The sequence below is a fragment of the Alligator mississippiensis genome, chromosome 1, assembly GCF_030867095.1.
Source record: "Alligator mississippiensis isolate rAllMis1 chromosome 1, rAllMis1, whole genome shotgun sequence".
NCBI lineage: Eukaryota > Metazoa > Chordata > Crocodylia > Alligatoridae > Alligator > Alligator mississippiensis.
Window position 1 is genome coordinate 297,785,163 of NC_081824.1, and position 25,031 is coordinate 297,810,193.

Here is a 25,031-nt window from a genome sequence, read left to right on the forward strand (position 1 = left end):
TTCTCAGGGTAATAGCTGAACAGGCTAAGTCTGCTGGTAGGAACATTCCAGGTTGAATGCCGGGGTATCCATGGCCTACCCGTCCAGTCAGTCCAACTTTATGGTAGGCTATTCAGTTAATGATACATCAAACTCTAATAACCCCTCCAAGTGGCTGAGATTCTGAAAGTGGAGAGCTGCATTCACTTTTGCCTGCTCTAGGGAAAGATCAGAGAGTCATCCCAACTCTCACTTTGCTTACAGCCAGGTTTTCTTCCCGCTACCCATGTGCTATGGGGTAAAGCTGATAGATCTTGGATCCAGTCCCTTCCTCCGGATCCTGCATATCTTGTATAATTACCAAATACAAATTGTATGCTAATCAATCGTTGTATTCACTTTCTTCCCCTGACCATGCCAAAACCATGTTCTAGTTTTTACAGGGTACAACATGTTATGCCATTACTTGAGAGGACATGGTAACCATTGCCAGGAGGGTAGGGGTGATAGGATGGGGCACATACTTCCCCGACCAGAATTATGGGATTCAGCATGTTGCTGGGAATAAAGTTTATTGACAGAGGTTGCGTGATAACTGGCATAATGGTAGATCTAATGCTCTTGATATTGGTTTGGGAAAAGGAAAAAAGACCATGAGACTTATAGTCTTGGCTTTATATCTAGGCCTAGGTGAGCTGGACAGTTGGTCTCTATGGACAACTGTTTTAATATTATGGTCTACCAGTTGGGACAAAGGATGACTGATGGTTAGGCCAATCAGCAACAGCTACTTTTCACAGAGATTACAGTCATTCATAGATTCATAGATGCTAGGGTCGGAAGGGACCTCAATAGATCATCGAGTTCGACCCCCTGCATAGGCAGGAAAGAGTGCTGGGTTCAGATGACCCCAGCTACGTGCCTATCTAACCTCCTCTTGAAGACCCCCAGGGTAGGGGAGAGCACCATCTCCCTTGGGAGCCCGTTCCAGACCTTGGCCACTCGAACTGTGAAGAAGTTCTTCCTAATGTCTAGTCTAAATCTGCTGTCTGCTAGCTTGTGGTCATTATTTCTTATAACCCCCAGGGGCCCCTTGGTGAATAAAACCTCACCAATTCCCTTCTGTTCCCCCATGATGAACTTATAGGCAGCCACAAGGTCGCCTCTCAACCTTCTCTTGTGGAGGCTGAAGAGGTCCAGGTGCCCCAGTCTCTCCTCATAGGGCTTGGCCTGCAAGCCCTTAACCATACGAGTGGCCCTTCTCTGGACCCTCTCCAGGTTATCCACATCCCTCTTGAAGTGCGGTGCCCAAAATTGCATGCAGTACTCCAACTGCGGTCTGACCAGCGCCCGATAGAGGGGAAGTATCACCTCCTTGGATCTGTTCGTCATGCATCTGCCGATGCACGATAAAGTGCCATTAGCTTTTTTGATGGCTTCGTCACACTGCCGACTCATGTTCATCTTGGAGTCCGCTAGGACTCCAAGATCCCTTTCCACTTCCGTGCCTCCAAGCAGGTCATTTCCTAGGCAGTAGGTATGCTGGACATTTTTCCTCCCTAGGTGCAGCACTTTGCATTTCTCCTTGTTGAACTGCATTCTGTTGTTTTCCGCCCATATGTCCAACCTGTCCAGATCTGCTTGTAGTTGTTACTCTCTGTTGGACTTTCTTCAACTTGTCCACTTCCTTTTTGGAACTGGACACAGTACTTCAGATGTGGCCTCACCAGTGCAGAATAGAGCAAAATAATCACTTCCATGATCTGCTGGCAATGCTCCTACTAATGCAGTCCAGTATGCTGTTAGCCTTCTTGGCAACAAGGGCACACTGCTGACTCATATCCAGCTTGTTGTCCAATATAACCCTCAGGTCCTTTTCTGCAGAGCTGCTGCTTAGCCACTCAGTTCTCAGGCTGTAGAGGTACATGGGATTTTTCTGTCCTAGATGCAAGACTTTGCACTTGCCCTTGTTGAACCTCATGAGATTTATTTTGGCTCAATCCTCCAATTTGTCTAGGTCACTCTGAATCATAGCCCGACCCTCCAGTGCATCTACTACACTCCCTCACCCCCACCCCCAACTTGATGTCCCCTGCAGATTTGCTGTGGGTGCAATCTGACCCCTGGGTCACTCCACTATATACTGGCTGCTAGCTACACATTGAGTTATTGATTACTATCCATTGAACCCAACACTCCAGCCAGATTTCTATCCACCTTACAATCTATTCATTTAACACATACTTTCTCAGCTTGCTTGCAGGAATGCTGTGGGAGATGGTATCAAAAGCCTTGCTGGTGTCAAGATATATTATGTCCACTGCTTTCCCCTCATCCACAGAGACAGCCATCTCATCATAGAGGACAATCAGGTTGGTCAGGCATGACATAGCCCTGGTGAATCCATGTTGGCTGTTCCTAATCACCTTCTTCTCCTCCAAGTGCTTAGAAATGGATTATTTGAGGACCTGCTCCATGATTTTTTCCAGAACTGAAGTGAGACTGACTGGTCTGTAGTTCCCTGGATCCTCCTTCCCTTTCTTAAATATGGGCACTGTATTTGCCCTTTTCAAATCATCTGCGACTTCCCCTGATAGTCACGAGTTTTCAAAGAAAATGGCCAGCGGCTCTGCAATCACATCAGCCAACTCTCACTGCACCCTTGGATGCATTGCATTTGGCCCCATGGATTTGTACACATCCAGCTTTTCTAAAAAGTCCCTAAACTGTTCTTTCACCACTGAGGGCTGCTCATCTCCCCAAACTGCGCTGCCTGGTGCAGTAGTCTGGGAGCTGACCTTGCCTGTGAAAACTGGGGTAAAAAGGCATTGAGTACTTCAGCCTTTTCCTCATCATCTGTCACTAGGTTGCCTCCCCGATTCATTAAAGGACCCACACTTATCCTGACCTTCCTCTTCTTGCTAACATACTTTTAGAAACCCTTCTTGTTACCCTTCATGTCCCTTTCTAGCTGTAACTCCAATTATGCTTTGGCCTTCCTGATTTTATCCCTGACTTCCTGAGCAATGTTCTTATACTCTTCCCAAGTTGGTTGTCCAAGCTTCCACTTCTTGTAATCTTCCTTTTTATGTTTAAGCTCACTGGAGAGACCTCTGCTAAACCCAGCTGGTCACTTGCCACATTTGCTATTCTTCCTGCACATCAGGAAGTTTTGTTCCTGTGCCCTCAGTAAGGTTTCTTTATAATACAACCAGCTCTCCTGGACTCCTTTCTCCCTCAGACTGGCCTCTTAGGGGAGCTGCCCATAGTTCCCTGAGGGAGTTAAAGTCTGCTTTTCTGAAGTCCAGGGTCCTTCCTCTGCTGCTCTCTTTTCTTTCTTTTGTCAGGATCCCGAATTCAATTATCTTAGGGGCATACTTGCCCAACTTGCCATCCCCTTCTACATCCCCCACCAGTTCTTCCCTGCTTGTGAGCAGTAGGTCAAGAAGAGCACGGCCCCTAGTTGGTCTTTCTAACACTTGTACCAGGCAGTTGTCTCCAGTGTTCTCCACAAACTTCCTGGATTGCCTGTGCCCTGCTATATTGCCCTCCCAGCAGATATCATGGTGATTCAAGCCCCCCATGAGAACCAGGGCCTGCAATCTAGAAACTTCTGCTAGTTGTCTAAAGAAACCCCCATCTACCTCATCCTTCTAGTCTGGTGATCTATAACAGACACTCAACACAATATCACCCTTGTTGCTCTCCCCTCTAATCTTAACCTAGAAACTTTCAACAGGCCTATTTCCATTTTCATACAGGAGCTCTGAGCAATGGCACAGGGTTTTGTTTTTTTTTGATACAGCGCAACTGCTCCTCCTCTTGTACCTTGCCTATCCTTCCCAAACAGTTTGTACCCATCCATGACAGTCATGCGAGCTATTCCACCAAATGTGTTATTCCAATCATGTCATAGCTCCTTGACTGTGCAAGGACTTCCAATTCTTCTTGCTTTTTTCCAAGGCTCTGTGCATTTATGTATGGACTCTTGAGGTGACTAGCCAATTGCCCTACTTTTTCAGGAAAAATAAGGCCTCCCTTGCTGCCCCACATGTTTCTGCTTCCTTCAGGTCCCGCACTTACCTCAAGACTTTGCTCTCCAATCATGGGGCCAAAGCTGAGAGATTCTCATCTCCCAGCCCACGCCCTACAACTGAGGAGCTCAGGCTGTGAGATAAGAATCTTGTAGCCCTGGCCCCACAATTGCAGATCAGGGACTAAGAGCTGCCAGGGAAAGGTGACACTGTCCCCACCTGGGCTCTGGTGGGGGGAGCCCACCCTGGCAGCAGGAAGCAGGGAGCAATTTCCCACCCCCTGCAGCCCAGCTGACAGGGAACAAATGTGCTCCCAGTCAGGTGTCTATACATGCACTACTGTGCAGTAAGTAATCAAGAGTTAATTTGCTACTTGCATTTGCAGGTAGCAAATTTACTCACAATTAGAGCCAATTGCTGTGCAGTAAGCATCTGCATTTGTAGATGGTGATGCTTACTGTGCTGTAATTATCTCTAATCCCAAGTAAAGCATCTCGCATAGATGTGCCCAGTAAAAGCACAACTTAGTAGTGAACACGATTAATTGGCATAATGTTCATCAATCAGGCTCTTTCTTATTTGCAAATAGAAAGCCTTAAGAAAAGCAACAGCTCTAGAATATGATATATGTGCATAGTTTGCAATTTATCTAGAATTACTACTGCAAATACACCAGAAATCAGATCCTCAGCAAGGGTAAATTATTACAGCTCAATTGATTCCAATGAAGCTTTAATAATGTTGTATTCACCAAGAATCTGCTCTGCCCTCTCCATGCTTTATTCATATTACTGGCTCATCAAACTTGACTAGATGTAGTTTTTAAGCTGTGTGTTGGCTGGGCTAGTAAAATAGTACTAACTAAAGACTCCATTCTGATCTCATTTAAACCATTTCTCCTCTTGCTGAGTGAGCCTCTTATTATTCAGTCTACATGGACAATAGTTGCCAAACTTCTATGCTCATGACACAAAAGACCCTCTGAATATTTTCACTTAAAACTAAAAGTATTCCCTGTACTGATAATATTGATTACTTATATTATGTGTGTATCTCTGTCCCGTCTCAAAACCAGGTCACAAATAGAGAGAAAATAGGGGAGAAATGTTTTACTTTTCTGATTTGCCAAACCTTGTCCAAGGACTGTCCCCATTTCTCTGCCAGCTCTTCAATGATAGGTTCTGATAAATGGTTCAGATATTGTCATCTTTTAATTTCAATGGTCCTAATTAGATTTGTGAAATACTCTCTCTTAAAAAAGGCATTTTGGTTGCTCTTAGTAAAACCAATAGGGCTGTCCTTCCAGACCATCTTCTTTATTCTGATTCACAATGCGTATGTCTAGACGTGGTATAAATTTGACTGAATAAACTCTGGTATACTATGCGCCAGAGTTTATTGCTCCTGGGTGCCATGTTTACACATGCACCTGGGACTGCAGCATGTTGAGCTGGGTCAGAGCAGCCTTGTCAGACAAGGGGCCTAGGCGGTCAACCTGCCAACCCAGGGCTGCTCTGACTCAGTGCAACATGCTGTGGAGGGGCTGGCTGGAGCACATGGGTACTTCATTGTGTGGCTAGTTGATAGGCAGCCCCCCCCCATTGATGCCCCCTCCAGCCAGTCCCATCAATGTCTACACATGCATTATGGCAAAGTAAATAACACCACTACAGGACAGTACTTGTGTTGACAAATACTATCCTACAGCAGCGTTTATTAATTTACTGCGGCCTAATAGGGCTGCATGTCTAAATGCTGACACTTTATTGTGGAGCTAATTAGGCAGCTCTGCAGTAAACATCTCATGTTTATGCACCCAGTAGCTATAACTTTAAGCCTGAAACACACTGTCTACCCCTCGTTCCAACTGAATTGATGTAGTGAAGATGCATACTTACCGGCCTTAATATGAACATCCTGACTTCTGATTTTCCCTGAAGGATTTTCAGCTGTGCAATAGTAAGTGTTATCATGGATTAAGTTATTAAAGCTCGAAGGAGGGAAGGGGAAAATTTGGAGAGTGCCATTGGGGTGGACGTGGCGGATCCCTGGGACATCATAGATCTCCTCGCCCGTTGCTAGGTACCATCTGAGTGTCACAGGAGGGATCCCTGCTGCAGGACAGGGCACCAGAGTTCCTGTGGTGCTAGCAAACACTACCTCTTGCAAAGATGCATTGACAAAATATAGGCTGGCGTGTAGATCTTCACTGAAAACTGCAAGACACAAAGATAAAAATGTATTTAGTAACTAGGAAAATTGACCTGCACATAAAACAGTTTTATAGGCCACAAATTAGTTTTCATGGTATAATAACAATGCTCAGGATTTTGAGTTCCTGGAAGTAATTTCCAATAAAAACATGTGTGTAGTACTATCTAATTTGAATTATTCCAGTAACTAATGAAGATAACTGGAGCAACTGGATCATAATGGAGGATAGATTAAGATTCTGCTCTGTTTTAGTGGTGGAAAAATGCAACCGAGTCAATTAATTAAGAAGCTGCAGATCTCAAAAGCATAACGGAAAGCAGTTATTTTTTAGTGAGATTACCATTAGTGTCTGGAAAGAAGAAAAATTTGATCACCTTTGCCTTTGCTGATTCAGCATTCTTGCCAAAGCAGGCTAAATACAAGCAGTAATCTACTTTAGTGAAATTCCCACTAACTAGAATTGCCTCAGAAGCAAAGGCTGTTGTTAGCATTTATAACAGAATTTGACTTTTACAATCCTTTTTGGAATTTAGATATAGCAAAGCAATTTGTAATGCAGTGAGTAGAACTGAGCAAATAATGGGGGGAAAACTTCCATATCGTTACTTCAGAAAATAAGAAATTCTGAGAGTAAATTATTTGGCTAGTTCTAATAAAAATACATGGACTTTTAGTTACAAAAATGACTTTAAGACAAACATGGATAGTCGATGATGGTATTCATAAAGAACGTAAATATTAGCCAGAACTGTCATATTTAGAGGTTCTACCTAGACAAGCAAAAGCAACTTCAAACATTTCATCCAGTGTATGAGACCCCTCACAAAGCAGTATCTCCTACTCCTCTCTGCTTGAGAACAAAGCAATGGAAACCATTACTTTTAGACTTCCAGAATTTGAAGTTTTTAATACTGTAACCATACTTGTGTTTTATACGTATTGTATTTAAACCTCCCCCTAAAATTCTGCTAGCTTCATCTTACAAAAATAGATGAGGTTATTTTAATACTGCATTTGCACTTCCCTCTTCCTTGAATTCTGTGATTTCTAAAGTGAAGTTATCTGACAAATTCTAAAATGGTAGTTATTGTATATTATGTTAAAGTAACCAGCTGCAATAAGGAGTTGACTACTGCTCTCAATTTGCAAAAGCACATATTATTGTCCCATGGATAGATAATACCCAGCAACCTCAAAGCTAAGTCACATGGGGTGCAGTTTATCCAAGCTCTCTGATTCTATGTTAGCTTGCAGCATCAGATGGAGTGTTTCTTTTCCTGACAATGTGGAGGGCAAGGTAAGGAGGGAATACATTTTTGTATATCCCTTGAAACCCCTCTGTTTTCTTTCTAAATACCATCAGATTTTTACTGGGCAAAATGATATTTCATGGTGGATACCCACACAGGCAGATGGGGATGCCTACTGGCACCTCCAGAAGACTGTAGAAGGAAAGATCAACTAGCTCCATGAAGTAATTGGAAAACACATCTTTTAGGTGGAAAACAGTCCACCTAAAAGACATCAGAAGTAAATGAATAAAGATTTCTGGGAAAGGGTATGTGACAGGGGAAAACTCAGGGCTGAGTCTCAAGTTGGCTCCCCCACCTGTCTATGGAGCAGTCCACCCAGTCTCTTCTGCCACGACTTTGTTGCTCCCTTTACTGGTGGTATAATGCAGGAGTCTGCCCATTACAGGCCCCAATGCCAGGGGGCGCTATCCACAGCTCTGAACCTCCTCTACACTGCAGCCCATGCCTCGCAGATGGCATCCAGGATCTTATAGCACACCCAGCCTAAAGTCAGACTTATGGGGCTCATGTATTGTCCTTCAGGCCTACTCAAGTTCAACCCTACTCAACACACTCCCTGGGGCTGCCCTTCAGACTGTCGCACAACCCTACTCAACCATGAGTTATGTCCAGTCCTTCAGGCAGTAAAAATGTACCCTACTCTGGGCAGGCCCCACAACTGCCCTCTCCCTTTAGGGCCACATAATTCCCCCTCTCTGGGGTCTCACAAATATCCCCTCCCTAGGACCTCCAAGGTCTCATTCCCCTGTGCAGGCTCAGGTGGCCACCAACATGCCTGGCCTCTCTCCACTACTGGGGTTTTACAGCCCCTAGGGATCAGGTGGCCATAGCCGTGCCTGGCCCTTGTACCCATGGTATGGTGGGACCTAGGGGTTATTGAGGCACCCTGACCCGCATTTCACCAGGTAGATGAGTGCTCCTAGTATTTAAGTGGGGCTGCCATGCCACGAGCAGTCCCACCAGGCCTCCCTATCCTGGCAGAGTGCAGTTTTAGGTCATGACCAGGCCCAGAAGCCTCCAAGCCATCCCCCTAGCTCCTGCCCTTACCTCCAGGATTTTATGAGCGTCATCTCAGTCAGGTGATGTTGCTCCCTTGGCTGAAAGCAACACACTGCTGACTCTGCCTGGCTGACCTTAGTTTTAAAATGGCCACCTTAATCAGGCACCTGCTGGTTGCCTGCTCCAGCCCTTAAAGTGGCAAGCACCCAAAGGTGTACTGCCACAGGGTATTAAGGAGGCAGAGGAGAAGACAAAAAGGATCTTTGAAATTTGGGAATCTAGAGCTTCAAAGGAAAGTGACAGGGTATGGCCAATAGCTAAGGACCTACCTAAATCACTATGAGACTAAACAATTTCTGCAGGTTGGTCATGGCATAAACAGCAAATTCCATGGATATTTCCTGGCTGTGCTCCACTGGCCCTTCCCCTCAGAGCTGACCGGCAGAGAGGCCCTAGTGGGGGAGGAGGGGCAAGGGGATGGCTGCAATCTTGCCTGCTGTCCTTCATGCCACCCCACCAGCCAGCACCTTCCTCCCCTGCACAGACTGTGAGGCTGCAGGAGCAGCAAGAAGCACCGACTCCAACTGGGCAGCCAGCATTTTATTTTTAAGGGGTTTTTTTAAGTTGATTTTGTGAACAATCCCAGATTTCATGATTTTCCTAGTCATAACTAATCCCTGCAAATGGAGGTGGCAAGCACTGCTTCAGAGCAACCACAGGTCCTGTAAGTTTCAAGCAGGTCCTATTAGAGTGGTTTGGCCCCAGTAAAAATCTGATGCTTTTTGGAAAGCAAGCAGATATGACTTGAATACAAACAAGAAAGAAGGGAGGTTAGTAAGACAGTGCAGTTTTACATGGTCGCATTTCTAATTATAGCTACACTTTAGCAGAAAGAACAAAACCGATTGTGGCAGAATAGAGAATAAATAATCTTGAATTCAGCATTGTTCATTTAACTATACAAGCCATACTCTATAATTACAACTGAAATGTTAACGCAGAGTGTTTTAATTTTCAACCACAAGGAGAGGAGACATTTGTATAAAAGTGAATACAATATATGTTTGCCAGATTTTAATATGCTTTGTGGCAAGTTCAGGTATAATCAGTAGACTTTCTAATTTAGGATGAGGAGAGGCATACCAAATTTTCCATGCTGTAAAATAAAGATTATCAGACATTAGGTTTGATATCTTACACGGAACTTAACTTTTCCATATACAATTTAAATTACAAGGCAACACAGCTGAACTGGATGCATATGAGATGCACAAAATATCACTTCTCACAGCTATACTGTATCCTTTGTAGCAGTCTTTACTAGCTCTAAGTTTCTATCCACCTGCCTATACAATAATGCTTCCATTTAAAGTAGCACCTGGTACCCATGCATCTTAACAGCAGACACAAACACATATCCAAAAAATCCCTGGAAAATAATTGCAGTACTATAATATAAACACAGAAAATGATCCAGATGCATTTTGTTGCGGAGAACAAATGTACAAGTTGCTTAGATACATACTTCAGAAAAGATTGGGACTTCGTGCATTATCTTTCATTAAAGAGCTATCAGCCCAGTGTCTCATAGAAAAAACAAATTTTCTGAATAATGGAATAAATTATATATCAAAATCTAATGGGAATTAAGAGAAAACAAGGAGGGAAATATGATGTCACGGCGGGGTCCTCGCGGAGGGCCGTGATCTCCTTGAGGTCCCTCGCTCCGTGTACAGGCCGGCCCAAGGCACCCTCTAATTCTCGCCCGCCACGTCTTTGCTAGTAAATATAATGATAGGAGGCTGCCTTGTGTTTTCCCTGGGCACGGCTACTCGGGACCTCTGTCCCCGCGGTTCTTCCGGACCCCCTGGGGGTCTCCCGATATGGTGGGTGTTCCCCGGACACCCTAGCCTTGTGAACTATGCGTGGCTCCTACCAACCCCTAATACCACGCCCCAAGCCTCGCAAATGTAATAGACGTTGTTGGGTCTGTCTCTCTCGTGCCCAGCCTCCCGCTGGGCCTCCCCTGATGGTACGGTCCTGCTCAGGGACTCCCTAGCGGGCCTCCGGTCCTATGGGCCAACCGCACAGGCACCCTCTCTGACCCTGGCTCACCGCGCTGCTACTCCCCGTCTTCTCGGGGCAACCGCAGCGCCCTGCCTCAGTCTGAGGGGTGTTACTGCACTAGCCTGCGGCCGGGCTCGCTATGCCCGTCTCGGGCTCCTTGATATGGCCCCTCTAGGGCTCCTCAGTAATGGCGCTCCCCCCTCTTTGGGGCTCACCGTGCCCACACTGGGCTACTCAATAACATACAATGGCGCTCCCCCTCTTTGGGGTTCGCCGTGCCCACACTGGGCTACTCAATAATATTGCCCCTTTCCTGGGGCCGGGGTCTATGTTCCCCCCCACGCAATCCGGGGTCCAGGTCCCCGTCCGCAAACTACGGGTTGCGCCCGCGACCCACTGGCCGTGCTCCTTGCCGCCAGCTGCTCACGCCCTGGCGTGCGAGCTGTGCCTTTCCTGGCGCTAAGCAGATAATGCGCCCTCTTGGCGCTAGGGCACCCCACACTCTCTGGGGTCCCTATAGTTGAGGCCTCCTCCAACCCCTACAGCCTCACCCAAGCCTCCGGGTGTAATATACAGAGCCAAACGTAAACTAGAGCCTCCTGGCTATAACACAAACATAAAGCCCCCCTGGCTAAACCTTTAGTGCCCAATCCTCTCAGGGCTATCATGAGCTGTACTCGCTCGTCAGGCTCCTCCCCATATGCCGGCTGAGGGAGCTCCTGCCTCTCCGGCTGCTGGCAGAGAACTGCCAGCCTGGCCTCGGCCCTGAGCTTTATAAGGGCCAGGCCCTGCCTCCTACAGGCAGCTGGTTCCCCTTGGTTGCTCCGGCAACCCGCAGCTGAGCTCATTACCTGAGCAAGCTTCAGCTGGGCTCGTTATGTCAGGCCAGGGCATGCTCACTTGCTCCCTGGCAGTTTCTCCACTCTAGGAGCAGGGGCACCGAGGTGCCCTGCGACACATGATATGTTAATATATCTTAGAAGTAAAATATTAAAATGAGAAATATAATGCTTTAGTCAAGAGGAAGAGCAGGGAGACCATGCCAGATGCTGCTGGGGTGAGGAAAAGAGAGAAACTAATGAAAATAGTCAGGTTAGGAGTATCAACAATAAAGAGATGACTGTTGGAGTATAAACTAAGGCAGTGGGGGCTAAACTTGTTGGCAGATATGCCACAATTAGCACAATATCCTCTTCAAGAGAGCCACTCTAATTAAAACACCCCTCCCACTCCAGAGCACATGTGCAGGACCAGATGATCACAATGGTTCAATCCATTTTGGTAATCTCCAATTCAAAGTGTCTTTCTAGAGAAAACAGGTGGCAGAGTCTACACCTTAAATTCTGAAGGAGTCCATATTGAACCTTAACCTTTCCCCTAAACCCAAAACTGCTTACAACGTTAGACTCAATCCTCTCATTGTTAAATGCAAACAATCCTCTCATTGTTAAATGCAGCAGTTACCCCATCAACTTGCATCTTAAGTCTCACTCTGTTCAACAAACTCCAATGTGCAATCTCTTGTCCCTGTTCCTATGAGTACTGTCTTTAAAAGTCTCATGACAATGCCCAGAGAGTAACCTTCTTGCTTGGTCTGTACTGCTGATGTCTCTTGCTCCAAAGTTCATTCTGTATTACCCAGAATTAATGGGGTAAGCAATAATGGGAAGGAGGGGGCATTCAGTTTTTATAGAAAGAATAGCAGTGACAGTGCTAGATATAAGATTTATGATACAGGATCAGATCAGTGTCTGGTCCATTCAGCAGGCTTCTATCTCCCAGAGTAGCAAGTACCAGGTGCTTCAATGAAAGATGAAAGCTGCAGTAGGCAGCTGTCAGACATCTGCCCCAGGAAAAATTCCTCCCTAACCCTTTAATTGTTTTATGCCTTAAAGCATGGAGATTCATTTTTCCTATAACATTACCTTTTTAAATCCTTAGTATGATGTTTCTTAAAGTTCACATTATCTATAGTGTATCCAATGCTTAACCTGGAGAATTCACTGCTAAAAAATGTCACTGATGCCATCTATGAGTGGCATATTCCTGCCTTTCATGAAATATGGTTAAGAGGATTTCTTTGTCCTTTGTTTTTTGTATAACTGGCTATTTTCAAATTCCTTCATAATCATTCTAGTTTCTTCTATAATGGACATGGGTGACTGGTGCCTCCTGAGACTGGGGGAGCAGTTTGTGGGAGGCAGCATTGGCACTGGGGTGGCAAGCGGCGACTGCCCACAGAAGCTGGTTGCAGGGGCAGGGGGAAGGGCGGCGGCAAGCAGCTATTGCCTGCAGAAGCCAGCAGCAGAAGCCGCGGGGTGGTGAATGGTGATTGCCCACAGAAGCCAGCATCGGTGGTGGGGTGGGGAGGGTGGCGAGTGGCAACCTCCCGCAGAAGCCGGTGGCAGCCAATCTCAGGGGGAGCCCATACCCACCCCCAATTACCCCCCTACCAGTCGCCTATAATAATGAACTAACTGTAGGCCTAACTTCCTTTCATTGTAAAATCATGATGAAGGAACTGAGAAATCCAGGGTCAATATGGAAGTCACAGGGAAGATGTAATATGGCCTTGTTATATCTTATACCGTGAGCCACACAAATATTTATCAGTGTTAGTGCTAGCTCAAGCTTGAAGCAGTTACACCTCTCCAGCCAGCAGGGACCTTGAGGACTAAAAGGTAAGAATCACCCCCCCTCTGGCCTCTGGGGCTCTCCTGGTTCCCCCCACCTGGCCCTTGGGGCTCTCCCCTGCCCTGCCACTGCTGCTGCTCTGCTCCAGGCTAAGCCCACCTAGAGAGCAGTGGTCGCTAAGCAGATAAACCCTTTTCTGCCTGCTCCCCCAGGACAGACAGCATGGGCAGCCAGAAGACAGGAAGTGAGTAGGGATCAGAGATGCTGGCGAAGGTTGGGGGGGGGGGAGAGAGGTTGTGGGCCCAATCCAAACTAGCAGAGAGAAGGGGCAGGTGGGGTGGTTACACTAAGATTAGAGCCTAGAGTGGCTCCTTAGTGTAACATAAGCTGAATAACACGAGCGGAAATAATGCTGCCCCAGAGTGGAGTAACTTTGAGCTGCCTAATGAGTGCTTAAAACTAGTTTCAGGTGTTAATGTGCAGACAATGCAGGTGTTAAGAGCTCCAGGAGCTTCCCAAAATTACCATGTAACATGGCCTACTGTATCCATTCTCAGAACCAGAAAGTTATGCTAGAATTAGTTTTAAAGTCTTAAAAAAGAAAGGGGAGCCAATAACAGATTGAAAAATGAACCTGCAAAAATTTGCACAAATATTCAGACTTACACAGACCATTATTTGAACTGCAGTTTATAAGACTTGACCATTATAGATTTAGGCAGGGAAGCTCAGCCCTTTGTCAGCTAAGAGTCAAGCACAATAATTTTCACCTAGTTTAAAAAGCGGTACAATTGTAATACAGAAGGATACTACTATAATCAAGAATAAATTCAAATGATCAAAAATAGATAAAAGGATAGTTCTGTTAATGACTGTCAAATATATAAATTCTCTCTCATACACAAAAATTGGACTATTTAAATTTATGCCAAATTTCTAAAGCTAATGAAATTCAATACTAGTTGTATTTAAAAATTAATACTAAGTAATTATCACTAACTGTGTAATTTATCAAAATTGAAATTAAATTGCCTTCATCTTGTACATTAAGGGCCAAATCCTATCAAGCTTGCTTATGTCAAAGAAGAATTCGGCCCTAAATTCATAAAATTTTTAAAACCTAGAGAATATCTCTCTCCATTAGCTCTTTGATGAATCCAGTCTGGCATCAAATATTTATTTAGACATACTAAGAAATGTCAATCAAAGGCAAGTAGAGGGGTAAAGAGGGCACCAAGATTCTTATTTTAGATGAAATAAAAATCAAAGTAGAGGAGATAAATGAGATAATTAAGCACATCACTGAAGCAGATGTGCAGCCACATACTTTGAAGCAATGCTCCAATGGAACATCAGGTTCATGGCATAGTACTGGATATGATGATTTCCCTTCACATATGGCAAATGCTGTATCAGGCAGCAATCAAGTATTTTATTTTATTTAGATTTGTTACATTATGATGGATGTCTGTCATAAACTTTAAGCACCTTCTCAGTTAAAGAGAAGTTACATAGATAAAAGAAAGAGCCAGCAGAAAACCAGAAAAATGTAACAAAGGAATAAACAAGAATTACAGTGCAGAAAAAAGAGAATGCTCTGCCCTCACAGAACAGCAGCCTTTGTATAGAATTTCTTCCTCAAAACACTCACTGCTGAGTTTTCCTGTCTACTCTGAACACAGAACCTGATTACAACTGCTTTGTTCCAAGGTAGGGAGCACATCCCAGAAGAAAGGAATATTTTGCCATAGATCCCTTTGATGACTGACAACAATTAAGAAGGGATGGTTTGAGCATCTTCACAAACCAAATCTGGCATTTATGACAAAAGTGAGAGATGCTCTCTCAAGTGTTTATAGGCCTAAAGCCACTAGGATTTTCTAAATCAGTAGTTCTCAACCTTTTTGGACTCAAGGCACCTCATATTGCACTAGAGGCCCTCTCCATAACTTTTTGTGGCACACAATTTCAAAGACTAATTTATAGTTACAGTGCTTACCTCCTTGTGGCAGGGCCTAGTGGCAGGTATAACAGATTTTCCAGGCAAAGACAAGCCTGATTTGTGGTCATCTGCTTAGATTATCTGCTTATCTCCTAACACCTCACTTTTCTCCTCACACCTCCCAGCACCCTTCAAGAGAACAGGTGGCACCCCAGGGTACCCTAACACCCTGCTTGAGAATCACTGTTCTGAGATCCTAACCAGCACCTTAAAAGACTCACAACCCCATCAGCCCCTAGTACAGATTGTATAGCACTGACTCTTTTAATAATGTCATGCAGTAAGTTTAGGCAGCTTCTGGATCTCTTAACTCCTGAACTGTCTGCACATCAACACCTTTTAGGTGGCTTAAAGCACTAATTATTCATCTTACAGTTACACCACTCCAGGGCAGGATTATCTCCTAGCCACTTAATTTTGTTCCTGTTCCATTAACATGTGACCACTTCCTACAGTTATTCCACCCAAGCTGAAGTCCTCCAGTATCCCAGAATGCAGTGACCCCTCCTGATTCAAGGCGAGTTGTTGCACTGGGGCACAGCAGGGCCAGGCATGGCACCTTGGCCCCCTCCCCAGGATGTCAGGCAGAGAGAGCACCACAGCCCCAGAGAGCACCTGGCCGTTGGCGAGGCATAGCGGGTGCATGCTTTGTGCTGAGAGCAGCGTTGCCAGGGCCTAAGCCTGAGAGCCCTGCTCTTAGTGCAGATCCACTGTATCAGTTGCAGTGAGACTAGAGAGCCTCAGGGAAGCACAGATGGCAAAGGCTGGTGCTAACAGGACTTAGAACTGGCAAACTAATTTTGCAGCGGCCGGCAGCATCACCACAGCCATATCCCACCGCTGCAATGCTGCACCCACCACCCCTACCACGTGCTCTGCCGCCACCACGCATACACCACCAGTATGTGCCATCCCCCACAATGGCCCTACAGGAGGAAGGGGCGGGGGTCAGGTGGGCATGCCCCATATCGCCCAGCCCCCACAAATAATATTTTCTCCTGGTGCTCATTGAGGGAATCTGCTTCCCTGGGAAGCTCTGGTCTCACTGCAGCTGACAAGGTGATGGATCCACTTTTCAGTGGGACCAGCAAGTGGATCCTGCTCCTAGTCCTGCCCCTGCTCACCACGCCTCTAGTGACAAGTTACAGCTGTGCAAGTAAAAAACAGTCAGAGCAGGTTTTTCTCCTTACAGGGGGTGTCTGCACATTCATTAATGTTCAGTAGTTACTTCACATTCAATTTAGTACTTAATTAAGTGCTAAGTAAATGTTTAGTCATTTGTGCTACTGCGCAGTAGTGCCGGCGCATGTTTTTTTTTGTGATGCTTACTGCGCAGTAGCCTAATAACACTGTGCAGTAGTGTATTAGTATGGTTTATGACTGATATACTACTGTACAGTGTTATTAGGCTACTGTGCAGTAAGTGTCTCATGTAGACACACCTACAGTGTGACTACTCCATTAAGCTAACAACACCAAGCCAATTAACATTTGTTTGGCTTACAGAGTAAGGTCTGACAAGGCTATAGCTTTTCACTTATTAAGGGACTGTCCCATTCTGAACTACTTTACTTTCTGACATGGGTTCATGTGCTATAGATAAAAGTCCCAATATTGGGGGCTGATTTATACTCTTTGAAATTGATATTAAAAGCATCACTTTCTCTCCCAAATCCTCCATCACCTCCACAAAAAAACACTTAAGGTTTAGAAATATTTAAGATACACAAACATTCAGATAAAATTTAAGGAGGGGCAAAAGGAATAGTTGAATCACAAAGAGGGTAAGCTTTGACTGAGAAAGGCTTTTTTTCCTTAAAATGTAGACAAAATGAAAGAGGTTACTGGCAATCAGATGATCCTGTGGTCTGAAAAGAAAATTTATAAAGGGAGATTCCCAAGAGACTGGCCTGATTATAGATTTGAACTTGACACTTCGGTAATGAAAATTCAAGAAAGACTGTTTTGGAAAATATCCTGAGGCACATTCAGTCTCAAAACTTGGATGGTGAGAAGAAAACATTTAAGTGGAAATTTCGAAAATGTGTACATACATATCAGGAAATTTATTTCTCCTTGGATGCCTCTGCCTAGTTCTCATTAGTGTTAATAGACATCATATGCATGTCTGGAGGAGAAACAAGAACTCATAATGAACAGTAATCATCATGCATTTGCTTTTCAGGTGCCAGCCATTCATTACACCAAAAAACTTTATGCCCCAAATGTATTAATATGATTAAGAAACAGAGGACAAAACAAACCTTAAGGTCACCAAATTTATTGGCATCAGCAAAAACAGGCTTTAAGCATTTGAACACTTGAGAAAGGTAAAAATTGATTAGCAAATGTAATGCAAAGGACTAATATCTTGTCAGAGGGATGAATAAAATTCAGATGCAGAGCAATCAAGAAGATGAAATATTTATAAAGAGCTATGGATAAAAACACAAGTAAAATAAAAAAGAAAGTGAACATTGAATACTAAATAATGAGCCTGGAAGAATTACTAAGATCATGTCCCAGTTGATTATCCCATCCAAACCCAACCCATATAGAGCACAGGGTTATTTTTGTATATGAAATCTTAAATCACACACAATTGGACATTAAAAATAGGTTTAAATTCCATTGCAGCACCTTTCAATCAGCTCTGAAAGTTAATAGTTATATGGATACAGATATAGAAGTAGTTCTCTGAAATATAAGAGAATAATAGGGGCAGAGTACAACCATTGAAAGTTTGCAATCAGGTATAGAATTCAATGGATTAATAAACTATATAATTTAAAAAAAATTCTGTAATCCAAAGAGACGTTTGAGAAACAATGAGCTTGTTTTCAGCTCATTGAAAGGATTCGAGATGTCATTGCAGTGAGATTAGTATAAGAGGTTAGATAAACAAGGCCTCCTCTATACCTACCTCAAAATCTCACTGAACTTCAGTGAATACAAGAAATTGAGAAAACTATGCCAGCATTTGTCAAGTACTCCTCAAGCAGGGCTATTCAATGTGATTTGTCAAGATAATCTCAGACAGGGGAAAGAGATTCAAGGGACATGATGGTATAATCTAGCAACCATTACATTTCCCTCTTGTGGCTTGCCTCAGTGTATAACGAAGGTGGAACTGGATTAGTAGAAGTTGAGTATTTTTGAGAGGAATGAGAAAATAAATCAATTAATTAGTAATTAGAGGCAAATGCTGACCTCAGAGTAACATATATATTTCTTATTAAAATTAATAGGAATTGGATGTTAAATGTTGGCCTTCTGTATGTGGGGGTGGGACAAGAAACAGATCAAACTGTCACAACCCAAAGTTGTGGTTTTTGTTTGTGTGCGCTTCGGCACCGCTAAATTATTTTCCCGCCGATTGTAGCTTTCTTTGCACGATAGAGTTCTCTGCTGCAGGAGAGAACTCTGGTGCAACGGGGGATTTCCTGCCAAATTACAGCTTCTTTGCAGGGTGCATTTCTTTGCTGCATACTAGTGATGCATGTTGCAAAGGAGTTCCCGCCATTTGTATTTGGATTCGCGCCACATTATTGGCCAGTTCCAAATGTAGGCACACGTGGCGGCTAGCTATTGGCTTGCTAGCCGTACAAAAGGCTTGGGTAGCTTCTGTCCAAGTTGGAGGGAGGGAGAGAGAGAACTCTGTGTGAAGATCTCCAAGCACTGCAGACCCTCGCGGACCCAATGCGCCTCCCCTAAGCAGGCAATAGAGGCTTAATAACCGAATCTACGGAGCTTTCGCTTCTAGCCTCTCCCCGTTGCTGATCGCAATCCCAGACGTATCCCTTTCCTATAAACCTAATCTTCGAACCCACGGAGCCTAAACAACTCCGGGGAACCAAGAAACCAAACCGGACCCGTGGAGCCTAAACAACTCCGTGGGAGCAATCAAATTTGTCGTGGTCCTCTAGCGAGGATCTAAGCGGGAGCTGTGCCTGGAAACCTGTCCAGCCTACACCACTACCATCTTCGGGTGTAAGTAAACAATCTTTTCAATCAACCACTACGCGTTTGGTGACTAATTCTAGCTCACCACCGGTTCTCTCCGACCCCGTGTGCCTGGGCTGCTAGCCACAGCCCGCGTGCGCAAAAGACGGGCCACGGATCGCCCCTCCCGACTCGCACGTGGCGGCGGGATCGGGGCCTGGCCCGCACACAAACAAGCATCAATGCTGGGGTAGAGGTAAGACCGAGATTCAGGTGTGGTCTGGAAAGTAGGAAGAAGAGCAAATCAGCCCAGAATGAAAGAAACTTAGGAAAGGGAGCCCAATTCTCTCTCTGAAAGGCGCTAAAAGCATGAAAAAATAAAGGATAGACTGAAACACAATGATGAGACTGGGAAGTCAACACAAAATAATTCTAATAAGGAAACCAAATGGAAAGGATGTAAATTTCACAAAGTATCCTGGAACTGAACATATAATAACAATAAAAAGTCAATGAGACTATTAGTCAATTTATACATCAATATAAATTAATATGAAAGCACTAATAAAAACAATAACCTATAGAGCAACAATTTCAAGTCAAGTCAGCAGCGAAGCAAGAGATGAATAGACAATATTTTCTTACTACAAGACAGATCAATCTTCTTAATTAATGCTTCTTCTAAATCAACTGTTCTACTTATGGCCCTGTAGCCACATACAACCCACAAGGAGTTAATGTGTAGCTCCTGGGTTCCTAGCTGGCTGCTGATACCCTTATCACTTGTCTGCTGCTGCAGCCACAATGTCTAGGTTCTTGTTTCATCCCTCCCTCCCTCAGGCCAGGGGAGCCCACAGTGTAGTGCTGTGAGGGATCTGAGGTGGGGACTGCCTGCACATAAGGTACCAGGGGAGGTGGGATACGTACACACATGGTATACATGTGTTGGGGTGGGATACTGTCCACGTGTACTGTGCAACAGGGAGGGGGTTGACCCAGGTGCTCATGGTTTGCACTAGTGCCAGCCCCAGAGTGTGCAGATCCCACTGCTAAGGCCTGTATGGTGTACAATCCCTGCCTACTTCAAAGTTGTCCAACCCAGTTGAAATGTATCAAATAAGACAGTGGTTTTCAGACTTCCTAGTCATGCAAACTTTTTCACATTACTTCTTCTGCCCCAGAATCTCCACCCTAATATTGATGTGGAGCCAGATGACCAAGGCCAGCAATGGCAGCATACCACTTCCTGGCCCACTTGGCCATTACCCTCAATCCATTTGCAGAACCTCTGATGACCTATTGGTTTTATGTGACACAGTTTGAAAATCACTGAAGTAAGACAAAATAAAAGTTTGCTTTGAAATCAAAAAAACCCAACAACTTTTGGACTTTGGTCTACTAAAATCTGGATCTAATAAGTTTATGGAAACTTTTCAATGAATCCTCTCCTCCAGCAGAAACATACCTTGTGAAAAAGTCTATGAATATATTCCCAACTTTCTATAATAAAGCAAGATTCACTGATATTTCCTCTAGTGGCTTTTAGTGAGTTCCTGAATATCTAGAAAGAGCTGACCCAAAATGTTTCAACAAGCATTTACTATCAAAAAATACCAATTTGTCAAAATCAAATGTTTTGGTTGACTGAGATTAATTTTTTTGTTGACATTCGGCTTGTGAAATTTAAGAGATTTCAGCTGTTCATCCCTTTGGGAATTTTATTTTTGTTTTATATAATTTTTTCACAGGAAAGGAAAACTTTTTCCTGCTGAGTTCAATTCTCCAGGAACCCATTGTATCACATTATAAGGGCCTTTGACAAACTTAAATAGTATGAGTCATAGAACTTGAAAAATTTAAGATAAAAGGGATTCAGCTGAATGTCAGATTTATCTCTTTGCTACTTTAGTATTATTTTCTACAGTATTTCCCCAGAGATTTGTCCAGTTTATTTTCAAGAGTGAATTTATTTGCCCCACAATTTCCCGAAAAGAACAGTAAAGCCTTGTTTATTATACTATAGAAAGGGTGCTGTTTATGTACTTCCTGTATCTTCCCATCATGCCTTGTTAGAAGTTTGCATTACAAACATGGATGCTGGTTTGGGCTATACATTACAGTTTGCTGTGATTCAAGTTCTCATCTCAGAGAGAAAATGGCAGAAACCATGAGGAGCCCTCGTTACTGTGAGGAAGACTGAAATTCCAGCCCATCCTGTTCCTGGCACTCTAGACATAGGTCATGTACAGATTTTCTATTTTTACAGGGAGAATCACTTCTCCCCCAGTAGAAACCACAAGTGTACAGACATTTCAGCTTTTTCTTCCAGAACAAAATGGCTGTTCCAGGAGAAAAATAACCCAAGTCCAGCCACATAGAAGTTGCTCCCAGGGAAGTTTCTTACAGAAGAATGAGCACCTGCACACTTTCCCATGGATTAACTCCTGCCAGAAACCAGAAGTACAGCCATGAGAATAGGCCCTTGTGCCTTCAAGAGCCCAGGGTCACCCTTGTCTGGAGAAGGTGTTGGGGACAGCTGCTCCTGTTCCTACTGTAGACCAGGAGGGGATGGGAGAAGCACCTACCACTTGCTCCTTACTGGATCCTCATATACTGGAGTTCTTGGTGTGAGAAGGAGGAAGGAGGCTTTATTGTGCTACTCAGCTGCTAGGCACCAGGAGCCTAGCACAGGGATCAGAGCCACCCCTGACCTGTTTCTCATTCTGGAGTCACCAGAGTGAGAAACAGAAAGAAGGCTTTGCTACTCTGCTCCATCTGCTTGCCTGCCTGCCACCAGGAACTGAGTGGAGGAAGCAGCATGGAGAACTGGAGTAATCCACACTTTCCTCAGAACAGAAACACCTTGGTCTCAGAAAGGTCTCCGAAAGGAGCAGGGGGGAGAAGGCAGTTAGAAACTAAACATCTGGATTGCTCTCTGTTATATTCATTTCCAGCGGTGGAAATTTTATGAAAGCCACATTAAAGCTGGAGAATACTTTTTTGACAAATTATAAAATCCTCCGCTCCCATCTCCAAATTGAGATGTGAATGGGTTAAAATGATTTGTGCCTTTTAGTCACTTTCTGGGTACGTGCAGATGCCCTCTGTACCCGATCTATGATCATGTGCCTTACTTTAGCCACATGATTGTAGAACAGAACGAGCTTGTATACACGTTCTTCAGTGCTGGGAGCTGTGCTAGGAACCTGAACTAAGTAACTCTCAGAAATTGCATATGCTAGGCCACAGTCATTTCAATGGACAAAACTGGAATGGTGTAGTACTAGCCATGGAGTGACTTCATAAGCCTCAAAGGTCAGGTATAGACATTAAACTAGTAAAAGTGTAAGTAACTGGAAACCAATCTATACCCACAACAGAACAGAAGTTCAGCACACAAACTGGTTTAAAAATGGCAGAACCCAGTCTAAGATTTGCCCCTACCACCAAAGGACAAATGTGTGTTCTACTTGCTATTAATCTAAATTACACTGCTTACAGAAAACCACATAACTTAGATCGATTCTGCCCCAGGATTTTTGAATGTCTGTACCTAGCCAAAGAGTTCGTGTACTTAGCTCTATTGTACCCTGATAAGTACCTCTCCCAAACTTGATACATTATTTATCAAAGGCAAATGATGGAAGAGTGGTAGGAGTTAATCATGTCAAAGACCAATGAGATAAATTAGAGGGGAAGGTTTCCAGTGAGAAACCAGATGGTTCAACATTAAGACTGGAATTGCCCATTCTCAGTTTATTACGTATGGGTATACATTGTTAAGAGAGGTACCAAATTTATATTAAATTAAACTCTACTAAAATTAAGTGCTTATTGTCTTAAAGTTGTAGCACAGAGCTGGCACATTAGTAAACTGCACCTGTCTACATTTATTGTACAAAAAAATCCTGGTTTTTCTCTGGCATCACTGTAGCAACCAAACACTTTAAACATGTATCACAAAGCCCTGTTTTACAATGCGATAAAACTACTATTCAACATGCAAAGTATTTCTTGGATGTAATATTCTATGCAATTCAAGCAGTCCCGTACATAAGGACAATACTGTATAAAATATATACAGATAGTTTGATTTTTAAATGTATAGTTTTCATGTATGTGATTATGTAATTGGAAGCACTAAAAAAAACTAAGCAATTTCTTCCCACAGATTACATTCTGTAATTGTAGAACTACTTCCTATTTGTATCTTCTGTCATGGTGGCCAGGCTATCAGTTTTTTAGGACTAACTAGCATAAAATTACAGTGTGTCCAAAGGAAACAAAAGACTGTGCATTTCCAAATTGCTACTCTGATTCCATGTGCCTATACTTAACTTTTTATTCCAAGAGGGTATTCATCTGAAGTAGTTTCAGAATCGAAATCTCTAATGAGGATAATTAAGTATGCAATTGTTTTTTGCCTGGAAAAAGACAACTACAATAGAAAGCGTACATTTTTACATTTCCATTCTCACAGGACAGCATTTTCCATTAAATCAAAGCAACCTTCCTCAATTAAAATAAAAGGTCCTCAGGTCAAACCAAAGAAAGAAGCTTAACCCACAAATGAGTTGCATCTCTGAAAGTGTAAGTGGAGGGGGGGGATTTTTTTTTTTCTTAGCAGTGTGCACTATAAAGGCATACGCATGAGCTCATAGATACATACTGACAAAAAGCATGGATGACTGACAGAGGGCATGGCGGCCCAATAATGAACTGAATTAGAGGGTAGAAATATATTTAGAATGCGGTATTTTAAAGTTTAGGTGTCTTAGAAACTAGCATTGAATGTCCTGAGCTGAGTGAAGCCAGCTTCTATTGTTTTGTTTTGCAATATTCCTTTTTAAAAATAAGTAAATAAAAATTAAAGAATGTTCATGTAATCCTGAACTTCTCTGTTTAAATGAGCCACTTCATCCTCTTGCAATGAAAGTTCATGTAAGGCCTAACTGTTAGTTTAAGATGGGAAGGGAGACATGAGTGTATATGTAGGATGTGATGGTGCACACAAGCAGCCAGCCAAAGAAGAGAGAATAATTCAAGAGCATGTTGCATTGTGTCATACTGTTCTGGGGAGTATTCTTCTGGTATGGCTAGAGCATCCACAAGGCCCCAGCTGTGGGTGGCACTGACCCTGAGCTGGCATCCTGGCTGCCAACTGTGGCCTCTCCCCAGCATGCAGCTGTAGGGCCTGCAGAGGCCTGAGAAAGAAGCTGTTTATGAGAGTTTGCAACATCTCTGAGATAAGATGCTCTGCACCAGGGGCCATGCACTGCCTGATCTCAGATGGAGGCCAGACATGCACGGGTGACCATGGACCTTGGTAAGTTAGCTGGACAGGCCCGGGCCCAGACAGCTGTTGCCTGAGGCCTCCATCCCTGCTCTCTCCCTTGGGGCAGATGGGCCACTGGGTGCTGGCTGCAGGCAGCCTGCCTTCCCTACCCCATCACCATGGTGGGACAGGCCTGGATCCTGGCAGCATCTGCTGCCACAGCTGCAGACCTTGCTGCCCACCTTTGTCCTCCTGAAGGCCAGCCACTCTCCTGTACTACTGCTAAGCCCACAGCACCTGGGCTTGGGGGCGCGAAACTCCCAGACAACTGGGACTAAAGCTGGCCATGCCCCTGCCTTCCCACTGGCAAGGTGCCGAAAGGATAGCCCATCCCCCCAGGTGGTGGTACACCCAGCAGCGTGCCCTGCACATGTCGCAGGCACTGTGCAAGAAGCTATTTGCACTAAGGGGTGCCAACCCAGTATGCCCAGCTGCTGCTAATCACCATGGTGCTCCAGGTGCACCTGCACAACTGGCATGGGATCCTGAGCTTCAATGGTGCAGGGGGCAAG

At 44.2% G+C, this 25,031-nt stretch overlaps 1 protein-coding gene across 1 annotated transcript in view; it reads right to left on the bottom strand.

The window, feature by feature from the left end:
- DSCAM (DS cell adhesion molecule) overlaps nucleotides 1-25,031 on the bottom strand; it is a 717,333-nt gene that overhangs the window by 589,051 nt on the left and 103,251 nt on the right. The window contains exon 2 of the mRNA XM_059720751.1: nucleotides 5,912-6,229. Within this exon, the coding sequence (XP_059576734.1) occupies nucleotides 5,912-6,229 (318 nt within the window). The remainder of the gene's footprint in view (nucleotides 1-5,911; nucleotides 6,230-25,031) is intronic.